Source organism: Branchiostoma floridae, chromosome 12, assembly GCF_000003815.2.
Source record: "Branchiostoma floridae strain S238N-H82 chromosome 12, Bfl_VNyyK, whole genome shotgun sequence".
Lineage (NCBI taxonomy): Eukaryota > Metazoa > Chordata > Leptocardii > Amphioxiformes > Branchiostomatidae > Branchiostoma > Branchiostoma floridae.
In genome coordinates, this window is record NC_049990.1 from 15362876 (window position 1) to 15387221 (window position 24346).

The window sequence follows — 24346 nt, forward strand, 5'->3', positions numbered from 1 at the left end:
TGAGGCCTGGGCCGCCCTAAGAGGCCCTTAAAAATCAAACAGTTTATTGCCGAAAATTACTGAAATTACGATGGCTACCCTCATAGATCTAAATTAATATAATAAATGAAGATGTGAAGAAGTTTTGTATTTCCACATAGGAAATGAAATCCTTTCTTTTACAGTCCAACAGGTGAGGATAAAGAGGATTTGATTGGATTTGAGAGGATGTAATAGGGGGTTAGTTTACCTGGTTGACTAAAAGCAGAGTTTTAATCTCTCAGAATTTTAGTCATTTCTAAGGCGTAATACCTCCAATGCTTCGTCTTTACATTGAAGGTAATGCACCTGGTGTATGTATTATTGTTGATGGAAAAAGGAAAATCTACTTAATGAAGAAATATTACTTGTCTTATTGGGCCACATAGAAGACGAGCCAGATCAGGGTATTGGCGGCTTTTGGGGGGGTTTGGGACCATGATAAATCGGGTACTGAGAGGAGGTAAGTTATGGAGACTTTTGGTATAGCAGTGAAAACCACACATAAACCATCGTGTAAACTTAATATGGTCACAATAATGAGAAGGGCTCTGTATGGACATATAAGATACAGATCTTTTATTTCACAACCCTTGTTTTATTTTCACCCCATTTCGGTGATCGTCTGTCTCAATCCTCAGGGCAATTCTGACTGGTGTACTGTACTGCAGCTATAGTCGTTGCTACTTAGGCCATGTTGATTTGATTATATGGATGACATCCTCTGGGAACTCCAAAACTGATGCGAGCGAGCGAATAAAAAAAAAGTTTGCCCCAAAAAAAAGTTGCCTTCAGCATGAAATCAATGTGGCCAGGAAGGTTGAACATAGGACTAAACACACATAGTATGGTATAACAACTGTTAGGTGCAGGGACCAGTACATCATACGGGTGCAAAAGCTTTTTTCTTCTTGGACCAATCCGAAAAAAAAACTGAAAAAAAATCAGACGAACGGGTTTCACCAATTACAAAATGGACACACTATGTCGGCAGGTGTTTGGGGTCTTACTGGGCCAAGAAGTCGAGTAGAGTTTATAGTTCCAAGTTTGTACAGTCAAAGGTACATGGAGATGGGATTTTAAAATGACAGTGGCAGTCCAATAATGTACCAAACAGATTCCTTTGTAGCAAAATTGACCAATTACCATTGTTTTGAGTATTGCCAGTTCTCAAGTTTCCACAGACAATCAGGTCCAGGTTCAGGTCCACCTGGAAATGATCCTCTGGACCTGAACGGGACCTATACCTGAATTTTCTGTACTGGTACCTCCCCCTACCAACAATACTTTACTTTTTTTTCTTTCTGTCCTTTCACATCTTATTCTTTGACTTTAGATTTATTTTGGCATTCTATGGCCTTAGTTATCTGTTTTCTGATACTCTTTTCAATCTACTGAATATTTGTGCTCATTTTACAGCTGCTTTGCACAATTTACTGTGTGTCTGTATCTGTATCTGTATCTGTATCTATATAGCCGGTATAACCGCCATTCGGCGTAACACACCAGCTTCGCAGGCACGCGGCGCGGCAGCAGCTGGTTATATTACACTGAACGATCCGTCACACCTAACTTTTGCACATCTAACTGCAAGCGTTCTTTAAAACTATCCAGAGAAGATGCCCCTACTGTACTTGGTGATAACAAATTCCAATCTACGATAGTTCTGGGAAAATCGTCCAAAACTTTTTTTTTTTTTTGGAAACGGCCGAAAATTGGTGCGAGCGCGGATGTCATCCATATAATCAAATCAACATGGCCTTACAGATGCAAATACATCATTGGAAATCAAGCAAGGACTGTGAAATACAGTAGAAGCCGCTTAATTGCACACCCCATTTGCCAATTAACCGTCTGGTGCAATGATGCAAAGTTATCCAGCTGGACCGCATCAGTTCGGGATTTTGGGATTCCGTGCAATTAATAGAAGTGTGCGGTAATACATTGTACGATTGACTGGCTTCTACTGTAGCCTTTATAAAAGTACAAAAGATGTTTATTATCTACGTACAAGATGTTTGAGAAGAAGGGCATTGTCACAAAGGAACACAAGCGTCGACTTTATTTACCGATAGTGTTGAATAGTTCTAGTTAATTGCATGGAATCCCCAAATCCCAAACCTTTAAATTTGTAGTCCGGCTAGATAACTTCGCATTATTGCACCATGCGAATAATTGCACAAAATATGCTGGCAAATGGGATGTGCAATTAAGCGGCTTCTGCTGTATCAAGAAATAAATGCAAAAGCTCATGCAAGTAGGTGGGGAAAAGCAGTGTTCCAACTGCTGCAAAATTGATAGCATCAATGAAGGCTGACATAAGACAGTATGTTATGAAAAACATGGAGTCTAAACCATTGAAGGCATACAGTCATATGGAGGCATAAGGGCTGTAGAATAGCCCAACAGACAAAACAAGCAGGTAATGCAAGACAAAAATAGGATGCCAAATCATGGAACTAAAAAGCCTTTGGTGTTGGGGTCAGAGAAGTGGTGACCTTTACCACAGTGCCACAGACTAATGACCTTCCAACATTAGGACAATCGCAACACCGGTCGGTAACACACAAGTCACATCACCTCCTTTCTGACAGGAGACATGCCCATTTTCTTACATTGTACGAAATATCTAATGTATGTATGATCGTTCCCTCAGACCACGATCTCAGACATGCCCAACGTTAAACCAGAGGAAGTCTGACTTGTGACTTCCACACTTGATTCAAAATGTCAGTTCATTCCGACCAAGGACGTTATGTTCTTGCATGGCAGGCACTGTGAAATATGTATACACTAACATATTGACTACAGTCATCTTGTTGTAATGTTTGAAGACTTCAATTTTTGCGAACTGGCAAAAACCTAAGGCCTCAAAGCTATTAAAGGCAACTAAAACGTATATCAGACCATTTTCATATGCCCGTTACACACTCGTTCTCATTGAAATATCGAATATGGCATTTTTTGGTCGAAAAATAAATCGGCTTTATTTTCAGTGAAAACTACGTGGTTGTTTAGGAAAATTCCTCCTTTAACCATAGCCAAAAATGGCAAGTTGAACTTATTATTTTCGGCCCCATTGGTAATGCATTACAGGGCATGTAACAAACGTTACCGGTAACGTTTGTTACAACAGTAGACTTTACCCAGTTTTCTTCGAAAGGACTCACCTTATTGACTACATCATTTAGGTATAAGTGAACGTCCCTCAGAGGAACATTGAAAAAGTGGGCAGCTTTTTTACACCAGGTCAAAAAGAAAGCTTAGACAGCATCGAACAATGGTAACGTTTGTTACAGTCATTTCTGTACAACATTTTGTTAAGCAAGGTGGGATACAAATGACAGTCAACAACCCTTTCTTGTTTCTTTAAAAAGCCAGAAAAACTGTACAGCGTCACAAAAACGATCATTTCTAGTCTTATACGTGGATAATATAACCGTGGCAACCATCGTACTCGTGGTGGTAACGTTTGTTACAGAATCTGGCGACAGACATGAACCACCTCACACAGCCTCCAAGATCAGTGACAGGAGGGATCTGACGTGATCGGTCAGAGGGTCTGGATAGCTAGTTTCACCTACCGAACTATCATTCTGGGAACTGAATTGTTACATTTTTGGCGACTATTTGAATTCTTCGTTTCTTCTCAGGCGACAGCCATATTTTAGGGGGTGAAATCCCACCCGTTGCTATAATAATCTTCTAAGCCATCAACCAATACGAATGTTGTTGTGCATCATTTGTAAAACATTACAGGGGTTGTGGAAAAGTGAAGGAACCAGTGATGTTGTCTATAATTTGCTCCATATCAAGGCGTAAAGTCAGGCGACAGCATTTCGACATTTAAATGAGAACAAGCCTACAGGCTCAATGACAAAGAAAATTCCCTTAGGCATTGGAGACCATCCTAGTTCTAGGCACATGCACATGTGGAAACTTGTAGGTTGTAAGTTTTGTAATCTTTACAACAGTGTAGAAAAAGGTATCGGTAGTTTTGTATCCAGTGTGTCAAGTTTTACAAGCCTGCCAGAATCTTCAGTTAGCTACGTTTTACACCAGATATTACACTGCTCCATTCTAACGGGTCTCCATACATGAAAATTTTGTTATAGACTTTGTTTTTGGTTTGCCCTTATGTTAACAAATGAATGGTCAGGCATAATAACACACCATTAGACTAAGTGTGTTGCAGTTTGTCCAACGCAGCAAACCTGCACTGCACCTGATATATAGTCAATGAGGTTATATAGACATGTCTAGATATGCCTATATATGTCGATACAACTTCCTTTATAATGTATACCATCATTGATCAAGAAAAGTACAATATACTTGTATTCATCCCAGAGTAACCTTGTTCTTGACCTTTTGTTATGGTCTTGTTTCTAGATAAATTTTTAATATGCATGACGCAGTCCTGCATCCACATATCCTGTGTCACATATGTGGTGCCCCGGTAACCCCCATGCAGAGCTTTTTTTATTGTGTACGACATACTAGATATACGCTGTGAATTTTAGTAAGGTATCTACTAAATGACGAAAAAGAGCAAAAGATTTGTAAAAAAATGTGTGAAATCAAGGTAATTCATTTTCAGGTATCCTTATAACCCCCATGTAGAGTTCAAATTAACATTTCCAATCAATTATGATATTTTTCACAGTTAAGTATGATTTACAAGATGACAGGAGCAAAATCACGCGTCAGAGAACTTGACTCTCTGCTGTTTTGGCTTGAAACATGACTGAGTACACCCTTAGCAACGGCCTTAGCAACAGTTTTGCTAACGATTCTGAAAGAAATGACGTAAAAAAACACATTTCTGCATCTGTTACATGTTAAACATTTTAACACGATTCCTTGTACTTCTATTGATGTAATCAGAGTAAAATACTACAGAAAAGTAAGTTCTTTGCATCAGTTTTGTTGTGGAGTACGATCTGAAACCTCCTTAACAACAGCCTTAGCAACGGCCTTAGCAACGATATTGTCACTATAAGCTGGCAGATGTGTCATTCTTCACACATTCATATCTCCGGATTTCATTGATGGATTTCGATCATTTAAAGCTTAATATGCAGAGAAGGATAGGTACGGTAAGTCTAACTCATCAGGCAAGGCCCCATAGGTAATGTGAATAAATGAACGATATTGGAAAGTAAAGTATATATTTTTCACCAGAAAATCACCAAAAAATATGATTTTAGGCAGACATAATTTCGTGTTGAATCACAATATCAAAAATCAATTGATATTTTTATGATCCTCTTAGCAGGTTCTACCAGCCTGTGTAATTTTCGTGGAAAAATATTAATGTTTAATTTTTTGCCCCTCCCCCTTATTGAAGACACGAAATTTCCAGATCATTTAGGTGGTGATAGGTTTGAAGGGTGATAGCCGGTAGAAAGCTACCATACCAGAATGGCTATCACGTCAAAATATATGCCACAGGCCTTCTACTATTCAAAAATAACAAGGAGAATTTGCCACCCCGGAGGGTACCGATATGTGAAATTTGGGGTGCTGGCCCATGGACTACATCTGCTGGGGCAGTCTTACGTGGCAAAACAGTTCTGTCCCTGTAGGACTTAGTGCGCCAGTAGACGAGAGGGTGGAGAAGGAAGTGCACACCCCTCCTTCACCTTAAAAAGTCATGTGCAGGCCAGGCAGACTGGTCGTCTAATAAACCTTGTCTGCCTACCATTGATCTTCGGATACGAAGAAACAGCCATCATACACTGTCCAGGGACGTTTCTAATTACTTTTGGGTCTATGGCTAATGGGTGTGTGTTGTTCAACAACAGGGACAGGTTTGTTTACCTGTGTATAGATGGCGTTCAGCACCAAGGACAGGCGTATTTGCCACTTGTAGACAATACATAAATTTAGGGATCACTTCAAATGCCTTGGCGACAATATGCACAAAACACTGCAACAGTCGGTCCATACAGCAATCTCAAATTCACATTGTTCGCAAGATTTGAATTTGCCAACTAGCCAACCCCTCTTCGCCAACTAGCACAACCTTGGCTTCGATTCAATTCGAGCTCAGAAAGAGAACAGAATGCATACAACACTATTTACCAACTGTCATAGTCAACGTTGACGTCCCGTATTGGTTTGTCGCAGTAGACCAATCAGAAAAATGTGCATTTTCCTGACCAATGGGAGTGCAAAGAATCAACCAATGAGACAGCGAGAAGACACTTCGGTGCCGCCTTCTATAGAACAGTTTTACAGAATGTATGCCGCATTTCATTTGTACATCGTACAGAAAACGGCAGCTAGACATTTATACACGTCGGTCTGATCGTCGCACGACAGGAAAAATGAAGGTGTCAACGATGTCTGCTCTTCTTTTGGCCTTGGTCTGCTGTGCCTTGCTTGTCGAAGACGCCACAGGTAACGGTTAAGGATATTTCTAGCTATAGTCCGTGTAGCACAATTTCTCTAGTTAGGCCTCCCCCTCTCCGAGTAGAATGACTACTAGAAGCTTGACATTTTCCTCGTATGAATCATGTCTTAGTCATTTTTAACATTACATATGAGCGTGTGTTTTCTAGTACATATTCTCATACTTTCCGCTTCAAATTTCGCCATAGTGTAGGAAGGGTACAAGTCTGAGTAGTAAAGAACATTCGTAACGACCGTTTCAAGAACGCGGGTACCGGTGTTCGACGTCGAATAGCGACGTTTGCGCTCGTTCCGTATGAGTGGTATTCGAACGCGTTTGGAATTAACTGCAGCTGATACGTTTGTGAAGATTAGTCATCCAGGATACCATAAATTGAAGATGATTCAGTCTATATACTTCTGGATAGTTTTCAAATTTTTAATAGACGTTTCGAACGGTGTCCACCGTTCATCATCAGTGAATTGAAAATAAAGCTCACATCGGTCATCCATTCTCTTTAGATACAACAGACATTTTAGACAGAGAACCTCATTGGTTTGAGAGGGGTGTAATGGAAGCTATTTACGAACGTATTCATCGTCCGTCTCTAAACCATAAGGGTGGACTAAGGACTGAGCTTTCCTGTGCTTGGAATAATGTCTTGAAGTAAATGATGGTTTTATTACCTTTGCCAGAATGGCCAAGGTTATATTGGGCGTGTTTGTGTGTCTGTGTGTCTGTCAACAGCATAACTCGAGAAGCCTTGGATGGATCCTGATGATATTTGGTAGCTGGGTAGGGGTCGGGAAAACGAAGGTCAAGTTCGATAATGGGCCCCCTAGCGGCTTGCTAAGGTACTGCAGCTGAAACTCAATTTTTGATATCTCGTGTTCTGGACATGCTGTGGTCATGATTTTTAAGTGATAGATAGCCCTCGAGGCAGAGAGTAAGTGCTGTGAGTTTGGGCCCCCTAGCAGCTTTTTTGGAACTGCAGGCGCCGGTTTCCATTCAAACTTTGTAGGAGAATAACTCTACAACGTGTTGACGGATCGTCATGATTTTTGGTATGTAGATAGAATGAGTGATAACTTATATAATGGAATACCAATTAAGCAAATCAACAGCTAATTTGCATAATTAATGAGAAAAGTTTATAAATCCAATGCATTCCATGATAGGACTTTGAAACTTGTCACATTTGTATCTGGGAAGGAGGGAAATGTCAATAGATATCAATTATGCAAATGATGACCTCATTTGCATAATTAATGAGAAAATATGAAGATGTTGACGGATCATCATGTTTTTTTGTGTGTAGGTAGCGTAAGTGAAGACCTACATAATGAAATATCAATTATGCAAATCAACAGCTAATTTGTATAATTAATGAGGATATTCTATAAATCCACTACATTCCATGACAGGACTTAAAAACTTGTCACATATGTAGCTGAGAAAGAGAGAAATGTCAATACATATTCATCATGCAAATGACGACCTCATTTGCATAGTTAATGACAAAATATGAACGTGTCGACGGATCGGCTTGATTTTTGGCATGTAAATAGCCTGAGTGAAGACTTGTATAATGTGATATTTATTATGCAAATTAACAGCTAATTTGCATAATTGATTAGGAAAAGTTCATAAATCCACTGCATTCCTTTATAGTACTTTCAAAGTTGTCACATATGTAACTGAGAAAGAGGGAAGAGAGTAAGAGGTGTATTTAAAGACTTTGAAAGAGAATAAGTCAAGAATGGATCAAAGGATCATCATGATTTTTGGTATGCTGAAAGCTTAAGTAATGATTAATACAATTTGATATCAATTAATCGTAACTTGGGATCTAATTTGCATAATCAATGCCAAAATTTTATAAACCAACTCCAAGCATATAATTAGAAAATATATGAAATGAGTAACGCATTTGTCTACAGCCATCATTCTACATAACAAACCTGGTTTATTTGGCAAAGGTATGTGTTCGTGGAACTCTAGTTGATAAATACACAGAAATAAATCATTCATCGTTTAATTCCATGTTAGTAAATTTTTACTTTGCTTGAATGTATTATAGAACCTTTGTCAGTTACCTTTTTGTTTATTTAGAACATTATTTAGAACAACTCAATAGTTACCTGTGTCGTTTATTTTAGAACTCCTTAGCCGTTACCTGTTTTGTTTATTTAGAACATAAGAATTATTCCTTGTTCCGCAAAATTTGTACAACTTCATTTTCACTGATAAAGAACGGTGGACACCGTTCGAAACGTCTATTAAAAATTTGAAAGCTGTCGAGCTCTCAACCCTGCTAAACCCGCTGCAACGGACCTGAACTTCAGGGAATCGAACCACCATCCTACATTCCCTACATTAGCATAGGGTTCGTTTAAAGACAGGAATATATTTCACGTGTACATTAATTACTAGTTTGCAAATGATTGACACATGTGCTCAAATGATTGACACAGGTGCTCAACACAGCGTTTGCTGATATCATGAAACGATAGTTAACCTAAATTCGTTGCGGTTTTTTTTTTCGGAAGAGTTGACACGTGCGTCTCTGAAGCTTGCAGTATTTCTGACGTTTCGTTAAAAAATTACCCTCAATGACTCATTTGTTCAGCATATAAGCTATGTTGTAAGTATGTTCCGACAAATGATTTCGTGCCGTTCACTTCGGCTTAACCTTTATGATGTTTGTTTTGTTCTTGAAAGCTGCCGACCTGTCCGAACTGAAGACCAAGGCGGACTTACGAGACTACATGAAGAACGCGGACGACAGTAAGTGAACACGCAATCTTCACCTGTCCGTCACAATTAGCAATTCAACCAATGATAGCACGGCAATTAGCGGTTCGACCAATGAGGGTTGCTGCATGATTAATTTGCATTTCTGTGTGGTGATGGTGCCCTGCACTCGCCCTAGACGTGATGCCCTCAAGCGGATTTGCTTTGCAACGCATAACATTCATGTGGAATTGTAGATGAACGATCTGGTATTCAGCATGTTCCCATCAACCATTGCCCCCTAGCGTAAGACCAGTGAAGTGCATTACCGTAACCATTAAGTATCTACCTTTCGAATTTCAGAGGACGCGGCTGTCCAGGAAATCTACGACTTGCTTGTCAGCCAGGGGAAAGAGAAGTTTGCCGAGAAATTTATGAAGAAGGCACAAGCTTACAGTAAGTCGGAAGTACATTTTTGGACAGATGTCTTGTATAGAATTTGAAGGCCCCTTATAATTGTCTTTTGTTCGTCTTTGGGGCCTTTATCTTTGACATATTACCCACGGTATATTTTTTCTGCACATACGTATTTAGAATCACGATCGTCCTCACTAGATTGAACAAGAGCTCGGTGTTTGAGAAACGTACTGTAATAAGCTCGTTCACTTCAGAGGGCGCATGCTCGGCGACAAGAATTGTGGGTAATGCGTCAAATTTGTGGCCCTTATTTGTAAACAGTTCTCGTCTCCACTATTGCCATTATTTGCATCTTATTTGTAAACAGTTCTCGTCACCACTATTGCCATTATTTGCATCTTATTTGTAAACAGTTCTCGTCTCCACTATCGCCATTATTTGCATCTTATTTGTAAACAGTTCTCGTCTCCACTATTGCCATTATTTGCATAACAATGTCCCTACGCGGTGTTTGTCTCAGGGACCTTTGACCTATTACCCACAATTACTGTCGCTGCACATGCGTAGTCTGACTTGTGAAATAGCTTGTATTCTATGTGAAAAACTTAAGATGATGTCTTCTAACTTTTGTAGTCAGTCGGCTGGGCGCGGAGGAAGAAGAATATGAAGAAGAAGATTATTATTAATCTTGCCGAGGCTGACCAGACTGTCCGATTACTCCTACGAGAATTATAATTGTCAACTGTAAAGAAATACAAATGATAATGCAAAGTAACATTGTATAAAATAAAAAAGTAATGTCATGATTTGTACAAATTTTCAAAATTGTCAGTTGTGATATTACATGAAAATTGGAATAAAAATGTCGTCCTAACTACAAGTTGTCTCTTTGAATGTTGTAAAAAAATCTAAGTTATGCCGCATGCACATGCATCTACAAGTTCTAATATTGGTCTATATCTAGTAAACGCTCAGAAGAGATACACATAGCAGAGCCATGTTTGTTGTATCAACTGCTTCCTTGCATTCACAAAATTGTGCGTGTTTGATAGCGTATATTCTTGTCACAAGTTTTATGGCCTCTAAATTTTGAAATTTAGACATCTTGGTTTTTTCCTTCTTCACAGCTTATTTTATTCCCATGCCACGTTCTTTTTTCATGGGCACATAGGATGTCATCCATAGAATTCATTTACTGTGGCCTTATAAAGCTTACCTAGTTTTAGAATCTTAAGATAGATTAAGTCTACAACCGTATGACTTTGCTACTAATGCTATGTAACCAGTCTAAGCCAAGAAATAATCAAACTGTTATCAGAGAAAACGCCCGAGAAAAACTGAAAATTGTAAAGGTTCATGCAAAGAAGAATCATGACTTTTTGTCCTTCAGGGATTGTTACATGCTGCTATAGTATGTGTATTGGCTGTGCAGGGACAGGTGCGTTCACTTTGAGTCTATGGCTTATGGGTGTATGGTGTCCAGCGCCAGGGACAAGTTTGTTTACCTGTGTGTGGATGGCGTTCAGCACCAAGGACAGACGTATTTGCGTTATGTCAGGGATAACTAGCCGTGGCAACAATACACACAAAACACTGCAACAGGCAGTCAACACAGCAATCGTACATGGTTCGCAAGGTTTGAATTCGCCTTCCCTCTTCCCCAACTAGTGCAACCTTGGTTTCGATTCAATTGTAGCCTCGTATTCGACAGAAAGAGAACGGGGGCGCAAATTAGATCTAGAATAGAATATACATGCAACGCCATTTACAAGCTGTGCTACGTAAACAATATACTTCTGGAAGGTCAAAACAATAAAAGGTCTCGCAGACGCCTTTTCAGCTGGATCGCTGACGGTCTCATAGTGCCCCCTGGTGATCAGCAAGCAAAATGCAGGCCTTCCGTTGGTATGGGAAACAGAAGAATCACAGTTGATAGGATTAGATTAGTGTTAAATTGATACGCTATCATTGGTCAAGATGAGTACCAGCTAAGAATGCTTAAGACATTATCAAATTGACCAATCACTGACAACAAAGCAAAATCTTTCCGCCTGCAATAATGATATTTTCTTCCGCAAGGCGACGCTTCTGTATCACTGCGTCAATTCCGCTCTACAGCGAAGAATGTTCATATTATTGATGACATCAGCATCAACATATACCAAATATGAAGAAAATGTGTAGAGCAAATTAAAGCGCCAATTACTGTTGTTTTGGTTTCCTGTCGGCAATCTGTTGACCATATTTTTATGCATGCAGTGATCATGACCTTTTGTATCTTATATGCCTTTTATTTCTAAAGACTTTTACACAGCTTCAATGATAGCTTAAAAAGCAAGTTTTGTTGGCAGACAGGGAATGAATTAAACAAGGCATTTTCAGAGTTAATAACTTGCTAATTATATGCCATATCAGGTCAATAATTTCATCTTGTACTAGTATGTAAGATTTGCTTAGCGATCCCGCCATTTTGTCGATTTGAAAACCGTGTTCGAATGACCCATTCTGACTGTCCATCCAATCACCTGTTTAACCAATGATAGCATGGCAATTAGTAGTTTGAACAATGAGAGATCTAGATTTGCTGGATGTCCGTCGATTAGTTGTCACTTTGTTATGCATTTCTAAGTTTTGACGGAGTGGGCGGGGCTATGGGATCGGTCCATTAAAAAGTAGGGCTATGCTTTTCGTTCATTTGGTATCTCAACAATTCAACAATGACAACATCTTATTTAATGTGGTGGACTTTCCATACCAATATATAGCATTGACCTGCAATCTTTGAATAGATTTTAGCTTATTGAAATGCTTACTGGTACGAGACAACCCTTACCCTGATACACAGAACCTAATGACATTTAATTTCATCCAATCGAATGCTCGACATAGTCACGTAGACGTCCCCGGATTGGTTTGTTACATTAGACCAATCAGAAAAGTGTGCATTTTCCTGACCAATGGGAGTGCAAAGAATCAGCCAATGAGACAACGAGAAGACGCTATATAAACAGAACGTATGCCGCATTTCATTTGTACATCGGACAGAAAACCGCAGCTAGATATTGACGCGTAGGTCTGATCGTCGCACGACAGAAAAAATGAAGGTGTCAACGATGTCTGCTCTTCTTCTTGCCTTGTTCTGCTGTGCCTTGCTTGTCGAAGTCGCCACAGGTAACGGTTAAGGATATTCTAGCTATAGTCTGTGTAGCACAATTTCTCTTGTTGGGCCTCCCCCTCTCCGAGTAAAATTACTACTAGAAGCTTGACATTTTCCTTGTATGAATCAGGTCTTGGTCATTTGTAACATTACATATGAGCGTGTGTTTTCTAGTACATATTCTCATGCATCCCACTTCAAATTTCACCATAGCATAGGCTTCGTTTAAAGCCAGGAATATTTTCAACATGTACATTAATTACTAGTTTGCAAATGATTGACACATGTGCTCAACGTAGCGTTTGAAAATATTGCCGATACACGATACATCACGTAAATTCGTTGCGTTTTTCTTTTTCGGAAGAGCTGAACACGTGCGTCTCTGAAGCTTGCAGTATTTCTGACGTATTTTCGTTCAAAAATTGCCCTCAATGACTCATTTGTTCAGAAGCACCGAGTATAAGTTAAACAACGTACGTAGCTGCAAATGATTTCGTGATGTTCACTTCCACTTGACCTTTTTGATGTTTGTTTTGTTCTTGAAAGCTGCCGACCTGTCCAATCTGAAGACCAAACAGGACGTGCTGAACTACATGCAGAAAGCTGAGGACAGTAAGTGAACACGTAATCTTCACCTGTACGTCACAATTAGCAATTCAACCAATGATAGCACGGCAATTAGCGGTTTGACCAATGAGGGTTGCTGCATGCTTGATTTGCATTTCTATGTGGTGATGGTGCCTTGCACTCGCTCTAGACGTTATGCCCTCAAGGGGATTTGCATAACATTGATGTAGATGCAAGATCTGGTATTCAGCATGTTCCCATCAACCATTGCCCCTAGCGTAAGACCAGTGAAGTGCATTGACGTAACCAATTGTATCTACCTTCCGAATTTCAGAGACAACAGCTGCCAAGGAAATCTACGACGAGCTTGTCAACCAGGGCAAAGCGAAGCTAGCCAATAAATTTAAGAAGAGGGCAAAATCTTACAGTAAGTAGGAAGTATATTTTGGACAGATGTCTTGTATAGAATTTGAAGGCCCCTAATAATTGTCTTTTGTTCGTCTTTGGGGCCTTTATCTTTGACATATTACCCACGGTATATTTTTTTCTGCACATGCGTATTTAAAATCGTGATAGTCCTTTTTAGCTCGAACAAGCTTGGTGTTTGAGAAACGTACTGTAATAAGCTCGTTTACACTTCAGAGAGCGCATCCTCAAAAATGAACGCCCCTTATTTGCAAACAGTTGTCTCCACTATTGCCATTATTTGCATAACAATGTCCCTACGCGGTGTTTGTCTCAGGGGCCTTTACCTTTGACCTATTACCCACAATTACTGTCGCTGCACATGCGTAGTCTGACGTGTGAAATAGCTTATATTCTATATGAAAAACTTGAAATGATGTCTTCTGTTTTTTCTAGTCAAGCGGGAGCGCAGGAGGAAGAATGATGATTAAACTTGCCGAGGCTGACCAGACCGTCTGATGGACTCCTACGAGAGGAATTATAATTGTCAAATGTAAAGAAATGCAAATGATAATGCAAAGTAACATTGTATCAGATAGAAAAGTAATGTCATGATTTGTACAAAGTTTCAAAATTGTCAGTTGTGGTATTACAGGAAAATTGAGTAAAAAAACGTAGCTCTAACAAGTTCTCTTTGAATGTTGTATGAAAGTCGAAGTAATGCCGCATTCATCTACAAGTTCTAATATTGGTCTATATCTAGTGAACGTTCAGTAATACACATAGCAGAGCCATGTTTGTTTTATCAACTGTTTCAGTGCATTCAAAAAATTGTACATATGTTCTAACCATATTCTGATATTGTGTTGACTTGTACAGAGTATAAAATAAACTACTGAGTAATCGCCATGAAGTTTTCAGGTTTTGTTGTGTGGTGGTCAATATGATAAATGTTAAGAAACTTAGCGCCTGAAGCACTTTTTGAATATACTAAAATGAAAACATTTGACGGACATGCAGCCACCCTTTCATTGGTCTAGCTACTAATTACCTCCATGAAATGTAATGGAATGGAGGTTATATTTTACCCTGCGTTTGTCTGTGTGTGTAAACAAGATAACTCAAGAACGGCTTGGGGGATTGGTTTCATACTTGGTGTGTTGGTAGGGTGTGATGAAAGCTGGAAATGATTAGATTTTGGGTCCCCTAGCGGCTTCCCTTGGTACTGCAGCGCAACTTCCAGGTGTTTTCTCATCTTCTGAACAAGCTATGGTCACGAATTTTAGGTGTTAGATAGCTCTTGCGGTCTAGCGGCTAGTTTAGGGATAGCAGGGGCATTTTTGTCAAAAACTTCTGAAGCATTACAACCCCCCCCCCCCAGCCTGGTTTGGTTGATTCCACCCCTAGCCTGCACAGCACAGTTGACGCCTTCCTTAGGCCCATGGGTCAGGACTCCTTGACCTCCACGTGTCACAGGCGGACCGTACCATGTAGTTCAAAATGGGTAGAAATTTGTTGGTAAAAAGGACTTTTCATAACTCAAGAAGGGAACAACGGATTTTAATGATTTTTGGTATGTAGGTACCTTAGACAATGTTTTACAAAATGAAATACTAATTATGCAAAATAGGAATACATTTGCATAATTAATGGGAATATTCCATCATAGCAGTTTTTCTATGTATCTCTTGTCCTGGACGTGATATGGTCTTGACATTTGGGTGGTAGATAGCTTTCAGTGTCATGATAAAGTGGGACAAGTTTCAGCCCCCTAACATTTAATTTCTAAACTGAAGGGGCATTGTTGTCAAAACATTCCAAAGACGATAACTGCAGAAAGGATTGACGGATTGGCATTATATTCGGCATGCGGATACCTTAGACAAAGACGTTCATAATGATATATGTGTTATGCAAATGAGGACCTAATTTGCATAATTAATGAGGAAATTTTATTATTCCATTGTTTTCAATAGCTGGACTTCAATAAATGTAACACATGTTCATTATGATAGGTGGAATATAAGCAGATACCAATTATGGTAATGAGGAACCTATTTATATAATTTATGTAAGAATTGCAAAACCGCTTTATGTTTAATAATGGGAATTTTATCATTGTTTAATGTGTACGTTAGTCAATGATGAACAACACCATGCATAAATTATGTTAATATGTTAGTCAATTGTATGAAATTTACGAAAGCTCTAAATTTTCATGGAGGTATGTGGTCGCCGAACTCTAGTTTGCTTTGTTTTCCTATGTTACATTCTATATACGTATGAGGGTAAATGTGGACTTTTTATATCCATTCGTTTAGTTGTTGGAAGTTGGTTTCAAATAGATGAAATCTTCGGAATATTGAGGTAGAGATGGTTTATCTGTGACTAGTGTCTGATGGCTCTGTTTAGGATATCCCTGTATCTCACGTCACCAATGTTGTGATTTCTGTGCGAATCTCATCAACATGATAACACATTTCTCAAGATCCTTATTCAACATATTTATGAACTTCTTTTAGAAAGTAACATTCATGTTCCAAGAGCCAGCAGATCATGTAAGGGTGATTTGAAACTGATTAGCGGGTTACAGAGTAGCGCAGCAATCTTGGGCCATATAGGCAACTGTTAACGTAACATGCTGGAAAAACCTAGTTCATGAAGACATCCATGCCTTTGCAGTGAAATATTCATAACTTGAAGAGTAGAAAAATATTTGAGAATTTAGAGAAAATTTAAAGTAGAAAGAGACGAAAGTAGAGGGACTTTATGACCATCTGTAGTTTTTGACGATATATAGGTCGGATGACTTAACATTTCCTACAGGAGATAAATTGATGTCAATCAAAACCAAAAAGCCAACAAAAATCATTTCGTGATAAGGGTACCTTTTTAATGTTATTAATGAATAATGTAGATCTTAATCGTGTATATATGTCAGGGTAGAGACTCCGATCTGGTAGAATCGGCGATTATGTCAGGGTAGAGACTCCGATCTGGTAGAATCGGCGATTATGTCAGGGTAGAGACTCCGATCTGGTAGAATCGGCGATTCTACCGGTAGAGATCACGATCGTAGTTTTTGTCGACAGAAACTACGATCGGGATTTATGCCAGCACAGTCACCGATTCTACTGTTAGAAATCCCCATCTGGTCCTTCAATGTTTGCAAAAACTTTTATTATAATACTTCTAACTTGGTGTAGAGTGCTAGTCACTCATTGATAGTGAAGGAATATTCACAATTCGGATAAAGCAGAAAAATGGTTATTAGCCCTGTCTTGTTCGAGTTATTTAATGAGAGTGTTGCTGGCCTTGTCTGGGACTTAATACTATATTAGACAGTTAGCAGGTTTAGTATTTGTTTTTATCTAGCCTTATATGCATAAGGATGTGGATAACATAACAAGTTAAAATTTCAAATTGTGTCACTTACAAAAAGGGAACTATTTGACTTAAGCCCAATAAAATCACATATTTGACAATTCCCTATCAATATGCAGGGATATGAAGGCACACAGACTTTGACCAATGTGACCTCTATTGGTTGAGATCTCGATCGTAGTCTCTGTCGACAGAAACTCCAATCGGAATCTCCACCGGTAGAATCGCCGACTCTACCGGTAGAGATCCCGACCGTAGCCTCTGTCGACAGAAACTACGATCGGGATCTCTACCGGTAGAATCAGCGATTCTGCAGGTAGAGATCCCGATCGGAGTCTCTACCGACAGAGACTACGATCGGGATCTCTACCGGTAGAATCGCCGATTCTACCAGATCGGAGTCTCTACCCTGACATTTAGAGACACCATGATGTATTCAAGAAAAAAATATTTGTAACTACGTATTCATATCAGGAACCTGATGTTCATGTTTCTGCATCTAGAACCCTAGCGTTTGCCAAGCAAATCTGATTAATTGCGTTCGACTTTCTTTTTATATTTGTCTACTTTAATATGTTGTACACTCTAGTATTTACTTTTCAAATTCAAAGGATGTCAGTTGCAGAGCAGTGATTAAAGAACATTCACTGATATACTCTCGAAAGAAAGCAATCGTGACACACTCTCTGTGTTTCCGATCCTCATTTCTGTCTCGGAGACGAGGCGAACCTTCTTCCCGGGGCTATTTATTGATTGATTCGTCAGTTCAGCACGCACAGCCAGGGCTGTCCAACTAGTCTGTGGTTATAAGATCTGGCTAGCTCATTTCTCGTATAGGACTGTTTAGCCACAGCAGACGCTGTAGGGCTTATATCGATTAATATTTTGTAATGGTCAATATTGTTCGAAGAAGGCCATATACAAGCCTTTCAACAAGTGACAACGAGAATGCACATGAAATTTGACATGGACAGAACAAGACACAGAGACGACATAGGAGAATTCTTTTTACACAACCAGTAGGTACTTGCATTGCTTACGTTTCGATGTCTCTCAGACACCTTCGTCAGAGCTTCTCAAAGAGAGACATCGAAACGTAAGCAATGTAAGTATCTGCTGGTTGTGTAAAACTTATTCTCCTATATCCTGTCTTCTAACAACTATTCTTCGAAGACACAGAGACATTCTGTTTGTCAGTTATCTTCTGCACGGCCCACGGGGCATCAATAAAGAAATTAAACATACCGAAGGAAGGTCGGTGATTCCTTTTATTTTCGTGCTGCTCGTTACATGTACAGACAATTAACAGAAACATGTCGCTTTGAGCAGGCCGACATCAGTTATTAACATTAGAGAATCCACAGATTACTTTCTGTTATTTCTAGTCGAAGCGAATCAAATCAAATCAAACCTTTTCTCTCTATCTGGTACCAGCAAACCCAATGACTAATGTATACATGTAGATCAGGTATGGTCTTCACACTGTTTCTACGAGATCGGGGTGTCTGAGATGTCTCGCTCACGTTTGTTGAGAATGCCAGACATGTTTCTATAGCGCCACTGGACAGGTATGGTTTTACTGGGAATGCAAAACACTTCTTACATAACACGTCTGGATAGCCAGCGTCGGGCCCTTTTAAAGTTGTTTACCACGTAAACACATATAAATCCATAAACTGCGCTACTAAACGCTAATAAACAGATCCAGGTGTGTTTTTTCAACTCGCACATCGTGGGGACCGTATCTCTGTCTGCTATATTAGTGTGGATCAGGGACAGAGAACGGAACTGCTCCTGTTTTTACATTTTGCATCTATCATTGCATTGTTCAGTTTAAAATCCACAAGAGAAAGATCACAAAAGGTTGGTCTGCCTATGAGTTGAATTTGACTTCGTTGTGTTACAGGTACGCCCAGGAGTTTGTGTCTGATGATCATTGCTGACCTGTCACGTAAAACGTGCGGAAGGAAGACTCCTGAAGGCAGGTTGGTCTGGTTTCTTGGGGGGGGGGGGGGGGCTTGCTGTAACTATGGATCAATAGACAAGAAAATTCAGAACAGGCAGCGTCGGGTCCTTTTAACAGTTGTTTACCACGTAAGCACATATCAATCTATAAACTGCGCATGCGCATGTGACGTCTGGTCTAGACCCAGACGCTAATAAACAGATCCAGGCGTGTTTTTTCAACTCGCACATCGTGCGGACCGTATCTCTGTCTGCTATAGTAGTGTGGATCAGGTACAGAGAATGAAACTGCTCTAAGACTTGTTTTGCTTTATAATTTGATAGCATTGGATTGTTAAGATTCAATCCCCAACAGAAAGATTGTAAAGGTTGGTCTGCCTAAAAGTTGAATTTGACTTCGTTGTATTACAGGTACGACCAGGATATAGGAGAGTTTGTGTCTGATGATCAGTGCTGAACTGTCACGAAGAACCTTACTGAAGGAAGACGGCTGAAGACAGGTTTGTCTGTTATATTTTGTTTGGGCGCTTGCTGTAATTATGGATCAATAGACACAAAAATATGCCGGGCTGGCTTTGTGCAAGCCGACATCAGTTATTAGCATGAGATCTATAGAACAGCGACTGATTACTTTCTGTTATTGCTGACCGAAGTAATTCTATGTCTGCTTTTCATGTAAGGGCGTGGTACTGAAAGAAAGGAATAATAGCACATGATAGGTGTACTTTATCTGGGTACCAGCTTTACAGCTTATGATATATGTAACGTTACGCACCGGTGGCAATAATTACAATAATCAAAATTGAGTTGGATGGTTTTAAAATAAGGGGTGTCTGAGATGTCTAGCTCACGTTTGAGAAGAATGTTATACATGTATCTATAGTATGCTTTTACAAGAATGCAAATCATGTCTTGCATAATACGTCTGGGTAGGCAGCGTCGGGCTCTTTTAACAGTTGATTACCTCGTAAACACATATCAATCTACACACTGCGCATGTGTCGTCTGGTCTAGACCCAGACGGTAATAAACAGGTCCAGGCGTGTTTGCACATTCTGGGGGCTGATTCTCTGTCTGCTATATAAGTGTGCACCAGGAATAGAGATGGAAGTTGCTCTTGTTTTTTTGATAATTTGATAGCAATACATTGTTAACATCAAAATCCATAGTGGAAAGCTTGCATAAGGTTTGTCTGTGTGAAGTTAAATTTGTTTTCGTTGTATTACAGGTACGACCAGGACTTAGGGGAGTTCGTGTCTGAGGATCTGTGCTGAAGTGTCACAAAGAATCTTCGGAAGAAAAATTGCCGAAGACAGGTTGGTCTGTTGGTTATTTTGGTCTTTGTAGGAACCGAGAAGAAAATGAAACAAGAAAATATGTCGGCCCAGTTTTGAGCAGGCCGACACAAGTAATTAAGCTCAGACCAGCGACTGATTATTTTCTGTTATCGCTGGCCATAGTAATTGTGAAGTAAAGTAAACCTATTACATTATGTAAGGGTGCGGCACTGTGAAGGTAATAGTCTCCTGTACACATCAGGTGTTGCTTATGTGGGATAAAAGTTGTACTGCATTCTGAAAAATGTATACCAATATGGTGGCAATATTTTCTTGAGTTCCCCATCAAGTCTTTCTATCGGAACCGACACTGTTCTACGTCATCCAACAATGTAGCGTTGTTGGTTTTGTTCTTTGTTTCTTCTGGCCACGATAGCTGAAGGTTTTATTAAGATTTTTATAATTTTTCGGACAGACCCTCTTGGAAACTCCCTTCCACGGCAAACTCCCTTCCTCGGCAAACTCCCCTCCTCGACAAACTCCCTACCCCGGTAAACTCCCTTTCTCGGCAAACTCCCTTCCACGGCAAACTCCCTTCCACGGCAAACTCCCTTCCACGGCAAACTCCCTTCCATGGCAAGCTCCCTTCCACGGCGAAACTCCACTCCTCGGTAAACTTCCTTTCCACGGTAAAAGTCAAATTAAGAAGCATATAAAATCATGTTACATATGAAGAAAATCAATCAATGATACAATAGGCCTACATCAAAAGGATAGTCATTGACACAAAATTTTCGCAGCATAAAAATGCTCAACAACAAAATGAGTGCCAGTCTGTTGACATCAACTATGCATAGATTTAAAAAAGTGTTGAAGTAACTTTCATAATAAGTGATAAAATACTATGAATATAATGGGTTTATTTCTAATTCTTGGACTTTCACACACACAATATACGCCATTCGGGTAGAGCTGACCATCAATTAAAATAGATTATGCTAATTTCCATAAACAAGGAGGGGAGAGGAAACAACTTACATCTCCATTTCACGGAGGTACGAGGTCTCCGAACTCTTGTTTCCGTTGTATTGCAGTATAGCCCCTTCAATGGCAAACAATCTGGCAATTTGTTCACCGTTAGTTGCAAGATAACTAATATTTCAAGATGTATTACGATGTAACTCGTGTTGATACGTAGGAAATGGCGAACAAGCTGGCGACACTCCTGGTTCTTCTGATCATCATTTTGCGGGAACCTGGACAGACCCAACAATGTGACAGCAGCTGTCCATCAGTCTGCAATTGCGTCGGTAGGGGCTTCCGCCTTGTTCCTGCAGACCTGCCCAGAACCATCACCAGCCTTAAGCTGCACCACAATTCTATCACAAACTTAAGAAGGATTGGATTCTCATTGTACTCAAAGTTGAAGGAGTTAAATGTTAATCATAATAAGATTTCAAAAGTCCACAAGCAGGCCTTCTCCGGCCAGCTCCAAAAGTTGTACCTATCAAATAACAAGATAACTTACATTCAGCCTGGTGCATTTTCGCTTTTAGGTTGGCTCCAAGAGCTGAACCTGAACGGAAATAAGATAACCAACATTGACCCTGGTACATTTTCATGTTTACCTGGTATATTATCATGTTTATCAAATCTAAGATCTCTGAACCTAGGTAACAACAAAATAACTAAAATTCCGCTCGGTACATTCCTAAATCTAACGTCGCTTTCTAGTTTGGGCCTATACTCCAACAACCTAACTACAGTCCTTCCAGGTACATTCACAAATAAACGACGTCTCAAGCATTTGTCGCTGCACAACAACCAAATAACTGATTTCAAGACTGGCACATTTTCAGATTTGCCCAGACTTCATTTTTTGGAGCTATCAAGTAATCAATTACGTGACATTCAACCTGGGGCACTCTCAAATCTAACTAATCTTAAAACGTTACGCCTGGATGAAAACCCATGGAATTGCGACTGTAGGATGGTAGGTGTGAAGAAAACCTTTAAATTCAATAACAAAATAACTTGTCAAGAACCTAGCAACCTCCACGGGAGAAAACTAGACGAAATAGATCCAAACAATCTAATCTGTACAAAACCAAAGATTGTGAGTTTTGAAAACATCAAAGGCAACAGACTGGTGTCGGGAGAAATTCTCCATTTGGTCTGTGAAGCTTCAGGTATCCCTAAACCAGACATCACAGTCACCATCCCATCTGGACTGAAAGCTACTGTTGAGTCAAGTGTGAGAGTGACTGTGGGAGTGAATGGTGCCATCACCGTAACCAATGTTACTGCAGCTGATGCTGGTAAGTACATCTGTACTGCGAGAAATCTAGTTGGCTTTGCATATGTCAACCTATTTGTGGTGGTAGAAATCCCAACATCGGTCATACCCGTCGTATCCACTGGCCTTGTGGAGACCTCTGATGTCATAGCTTCCACATCTGCCTCGCACACTGACGGCATGATGTTCAAAAGGCTAACGACATCTGACAGACTGTTTGTTGAGGTAAAAACTATAACATCAGTCATGTCGGGCATATCCACTAGCGCTGTTCAGTCTGACGGCATGGTGTCCCAAAAGCCAACGATTGTGAAGTTTAAGGTGAGCAATAGTACAATAGCGCAGGGAGAGACTCTGTATTTGGTCTGTGAAGCTTCAGGAAGACCTCCTCCAAATATCCTTGTCACTCTCCCATCTGGCCTGATTGCAAGTGCGGAGTCAGGTGGGAGAGTGACTGTGGGAGTGAATGGTACCATCACCATAACTAACGTTACTGCAGCAGATGCTGGTCTGTATGTCTGCATTGCAACAAACCCTGAGGGCTCGGCGTCAGCCACAGTGTTTGTTGATGTCCAAACCGCCATACATGATTCAACTTTACCTCCACTTGGCTATTCAGAAGGCGATGCAAGAAAATTTCCTCTGCCCCCTGCTATCGGTCTTGCCACTGTCGGCGGAGTCATAATGATTTCTGTTGCTCTTGTATTTGCACTTTGGCGGGCGCAAAGGAAGAAAAAAGCCCAAGCAACATCAGCACCAACAATTGATCCCCCCACAGACGACATGGACAGCACGTCACTCAATAGTTCAGGAGGTCAGGGCAGGTCAGAGATAACCAGCAGTACTACAGGTACAGAACAGGCCGATACACCTGAGAACGTATATGAGGACCCCGAATCTCTCATAGCCGTCGCTGGTCCGCCCTTAGGTGCTGTTGGTTCAAAAGAAGAATCAGTAGTATGTGCATCAAAAGCAGCGTCGGCCCAAAAGCCAATGACAGTCCATGAACTAGTAAACATCGTGTATGGTGAAGACCAGGCTGGTCCTCTTAGAGGTCCGGTAAGTTTGAAAGAAGAATCAGCATGTGCACTAAAAACTGTCTCAACGTCAATGACAGTTCATGAACTAGTAAACATCGTGTATGGGAAGGGTATGTCTGACTTGGAGGATGAGAAGCTTATTTCTTTGCCTAAAAAAGAAGCAGTAGCTTCTACATCTCATTACATTGGTCCTGATGGCCATGAGGAAACAGTAGCTGCTATTTCTAATCCCATCCATCAGAACACCCACGTGAAGGAAACAGACCATGAAGCTTCTCTTGTCACCGAGAATACCGTTAAGTACGAGACAGTGCTGTATGCTTCTGCTCAGGTTATTTATGGCCATGAAGATGATAAAGCACAGTCTGTTGCATCTCAATCCATCTACAAGGCTGACAACGAGTAAACAGAGTTTCTGGCTTCTGAAGTATTTTACGGAAATGATGACCAAAAAGCAGATTCTTTTAGAAGAATGACAATGAGACATCAGAATCTTTGGCTTCTCTTGTTATCCATGAGGCAGATAATGAGAAAACAGCAGCTGCTGCTTCTTGTTTGATCTATGAGAATAATGATGAAGAATAAATGTGCATGTATGTATGTATGTACGTGCATATGTGTCAGACGGTGCGTTTGTGCGTGTGTGCATGCGTGTGTGCGCGTGTGTGTAGACAAGTACTGTACTACCCA

General features: G+C 40.1%; 2 protein-coding genes across 6 annotated transcripts; both read left to right on the forward strand.

Annotated features, from left to right (window-relative positions):
- The first annotated feature begins 6236 nt into the window (after positions 1-6236).
- Positions 6237-14570, forward strand: LOC118427379. Of its 5 annotated transcripts, none has more exons than XM_035837145.1 (4): positions 6237-6423; positions 9137-9202; positions 13624-13716; positions 14151-14569. In XM_035837145.1, exons 1-4 carry the CDS (start codon positions 6267-6269, stop codon positions 14183-14185), a joined length of 351 nt encoding a protein of 116 aa, XP_035693038.1. In that variant the 5' UTR covers positions 6237-6266; the 3' UTR covers positions 14186-14569. The 5 variants fall into 5 exon arrangements, with proteins under 5 accessions (XP_035693038.1, XP_035693035.1, XP_035693040.1 ...); XM_035837142.1 differs by lacking the exons at positions 13624-13716; positions 14151-14569 and adding exons at positions 9512-9604; positions 10199-10445; XM_035837144.1 differs by lacking the exon at positions 9137-9202 and adding an exon at positions 13269-13334 and having other exon boundaries at positions 6254-6423.
- A 4831-nt stretch (positions 14571-19401) lies between these two features.
- Positions 19402-24062, forward strand: LOC118427047 (leucine-rich repeat and fibronectin type-III domain-containing protein 5-like). The gene is made up of 4 exons (XM_035836685.1): positions 19402-19543; positions 20272-20359; positions 21519-23675; positions 23898-24062. The coding sequence occupies exons 3-4, from the start codon at positions 21522-21524 to the stop codon at positions 24060-24062; spliced, it is 2319 nt and encodes a 772-aa protein (XP_035692578.1). The 5' UTR covers positions 19402-19543; positions 20272-20359; positions 21519-21521.
- Positions 24063-24346: the final 284 nt, after the last annotated feature.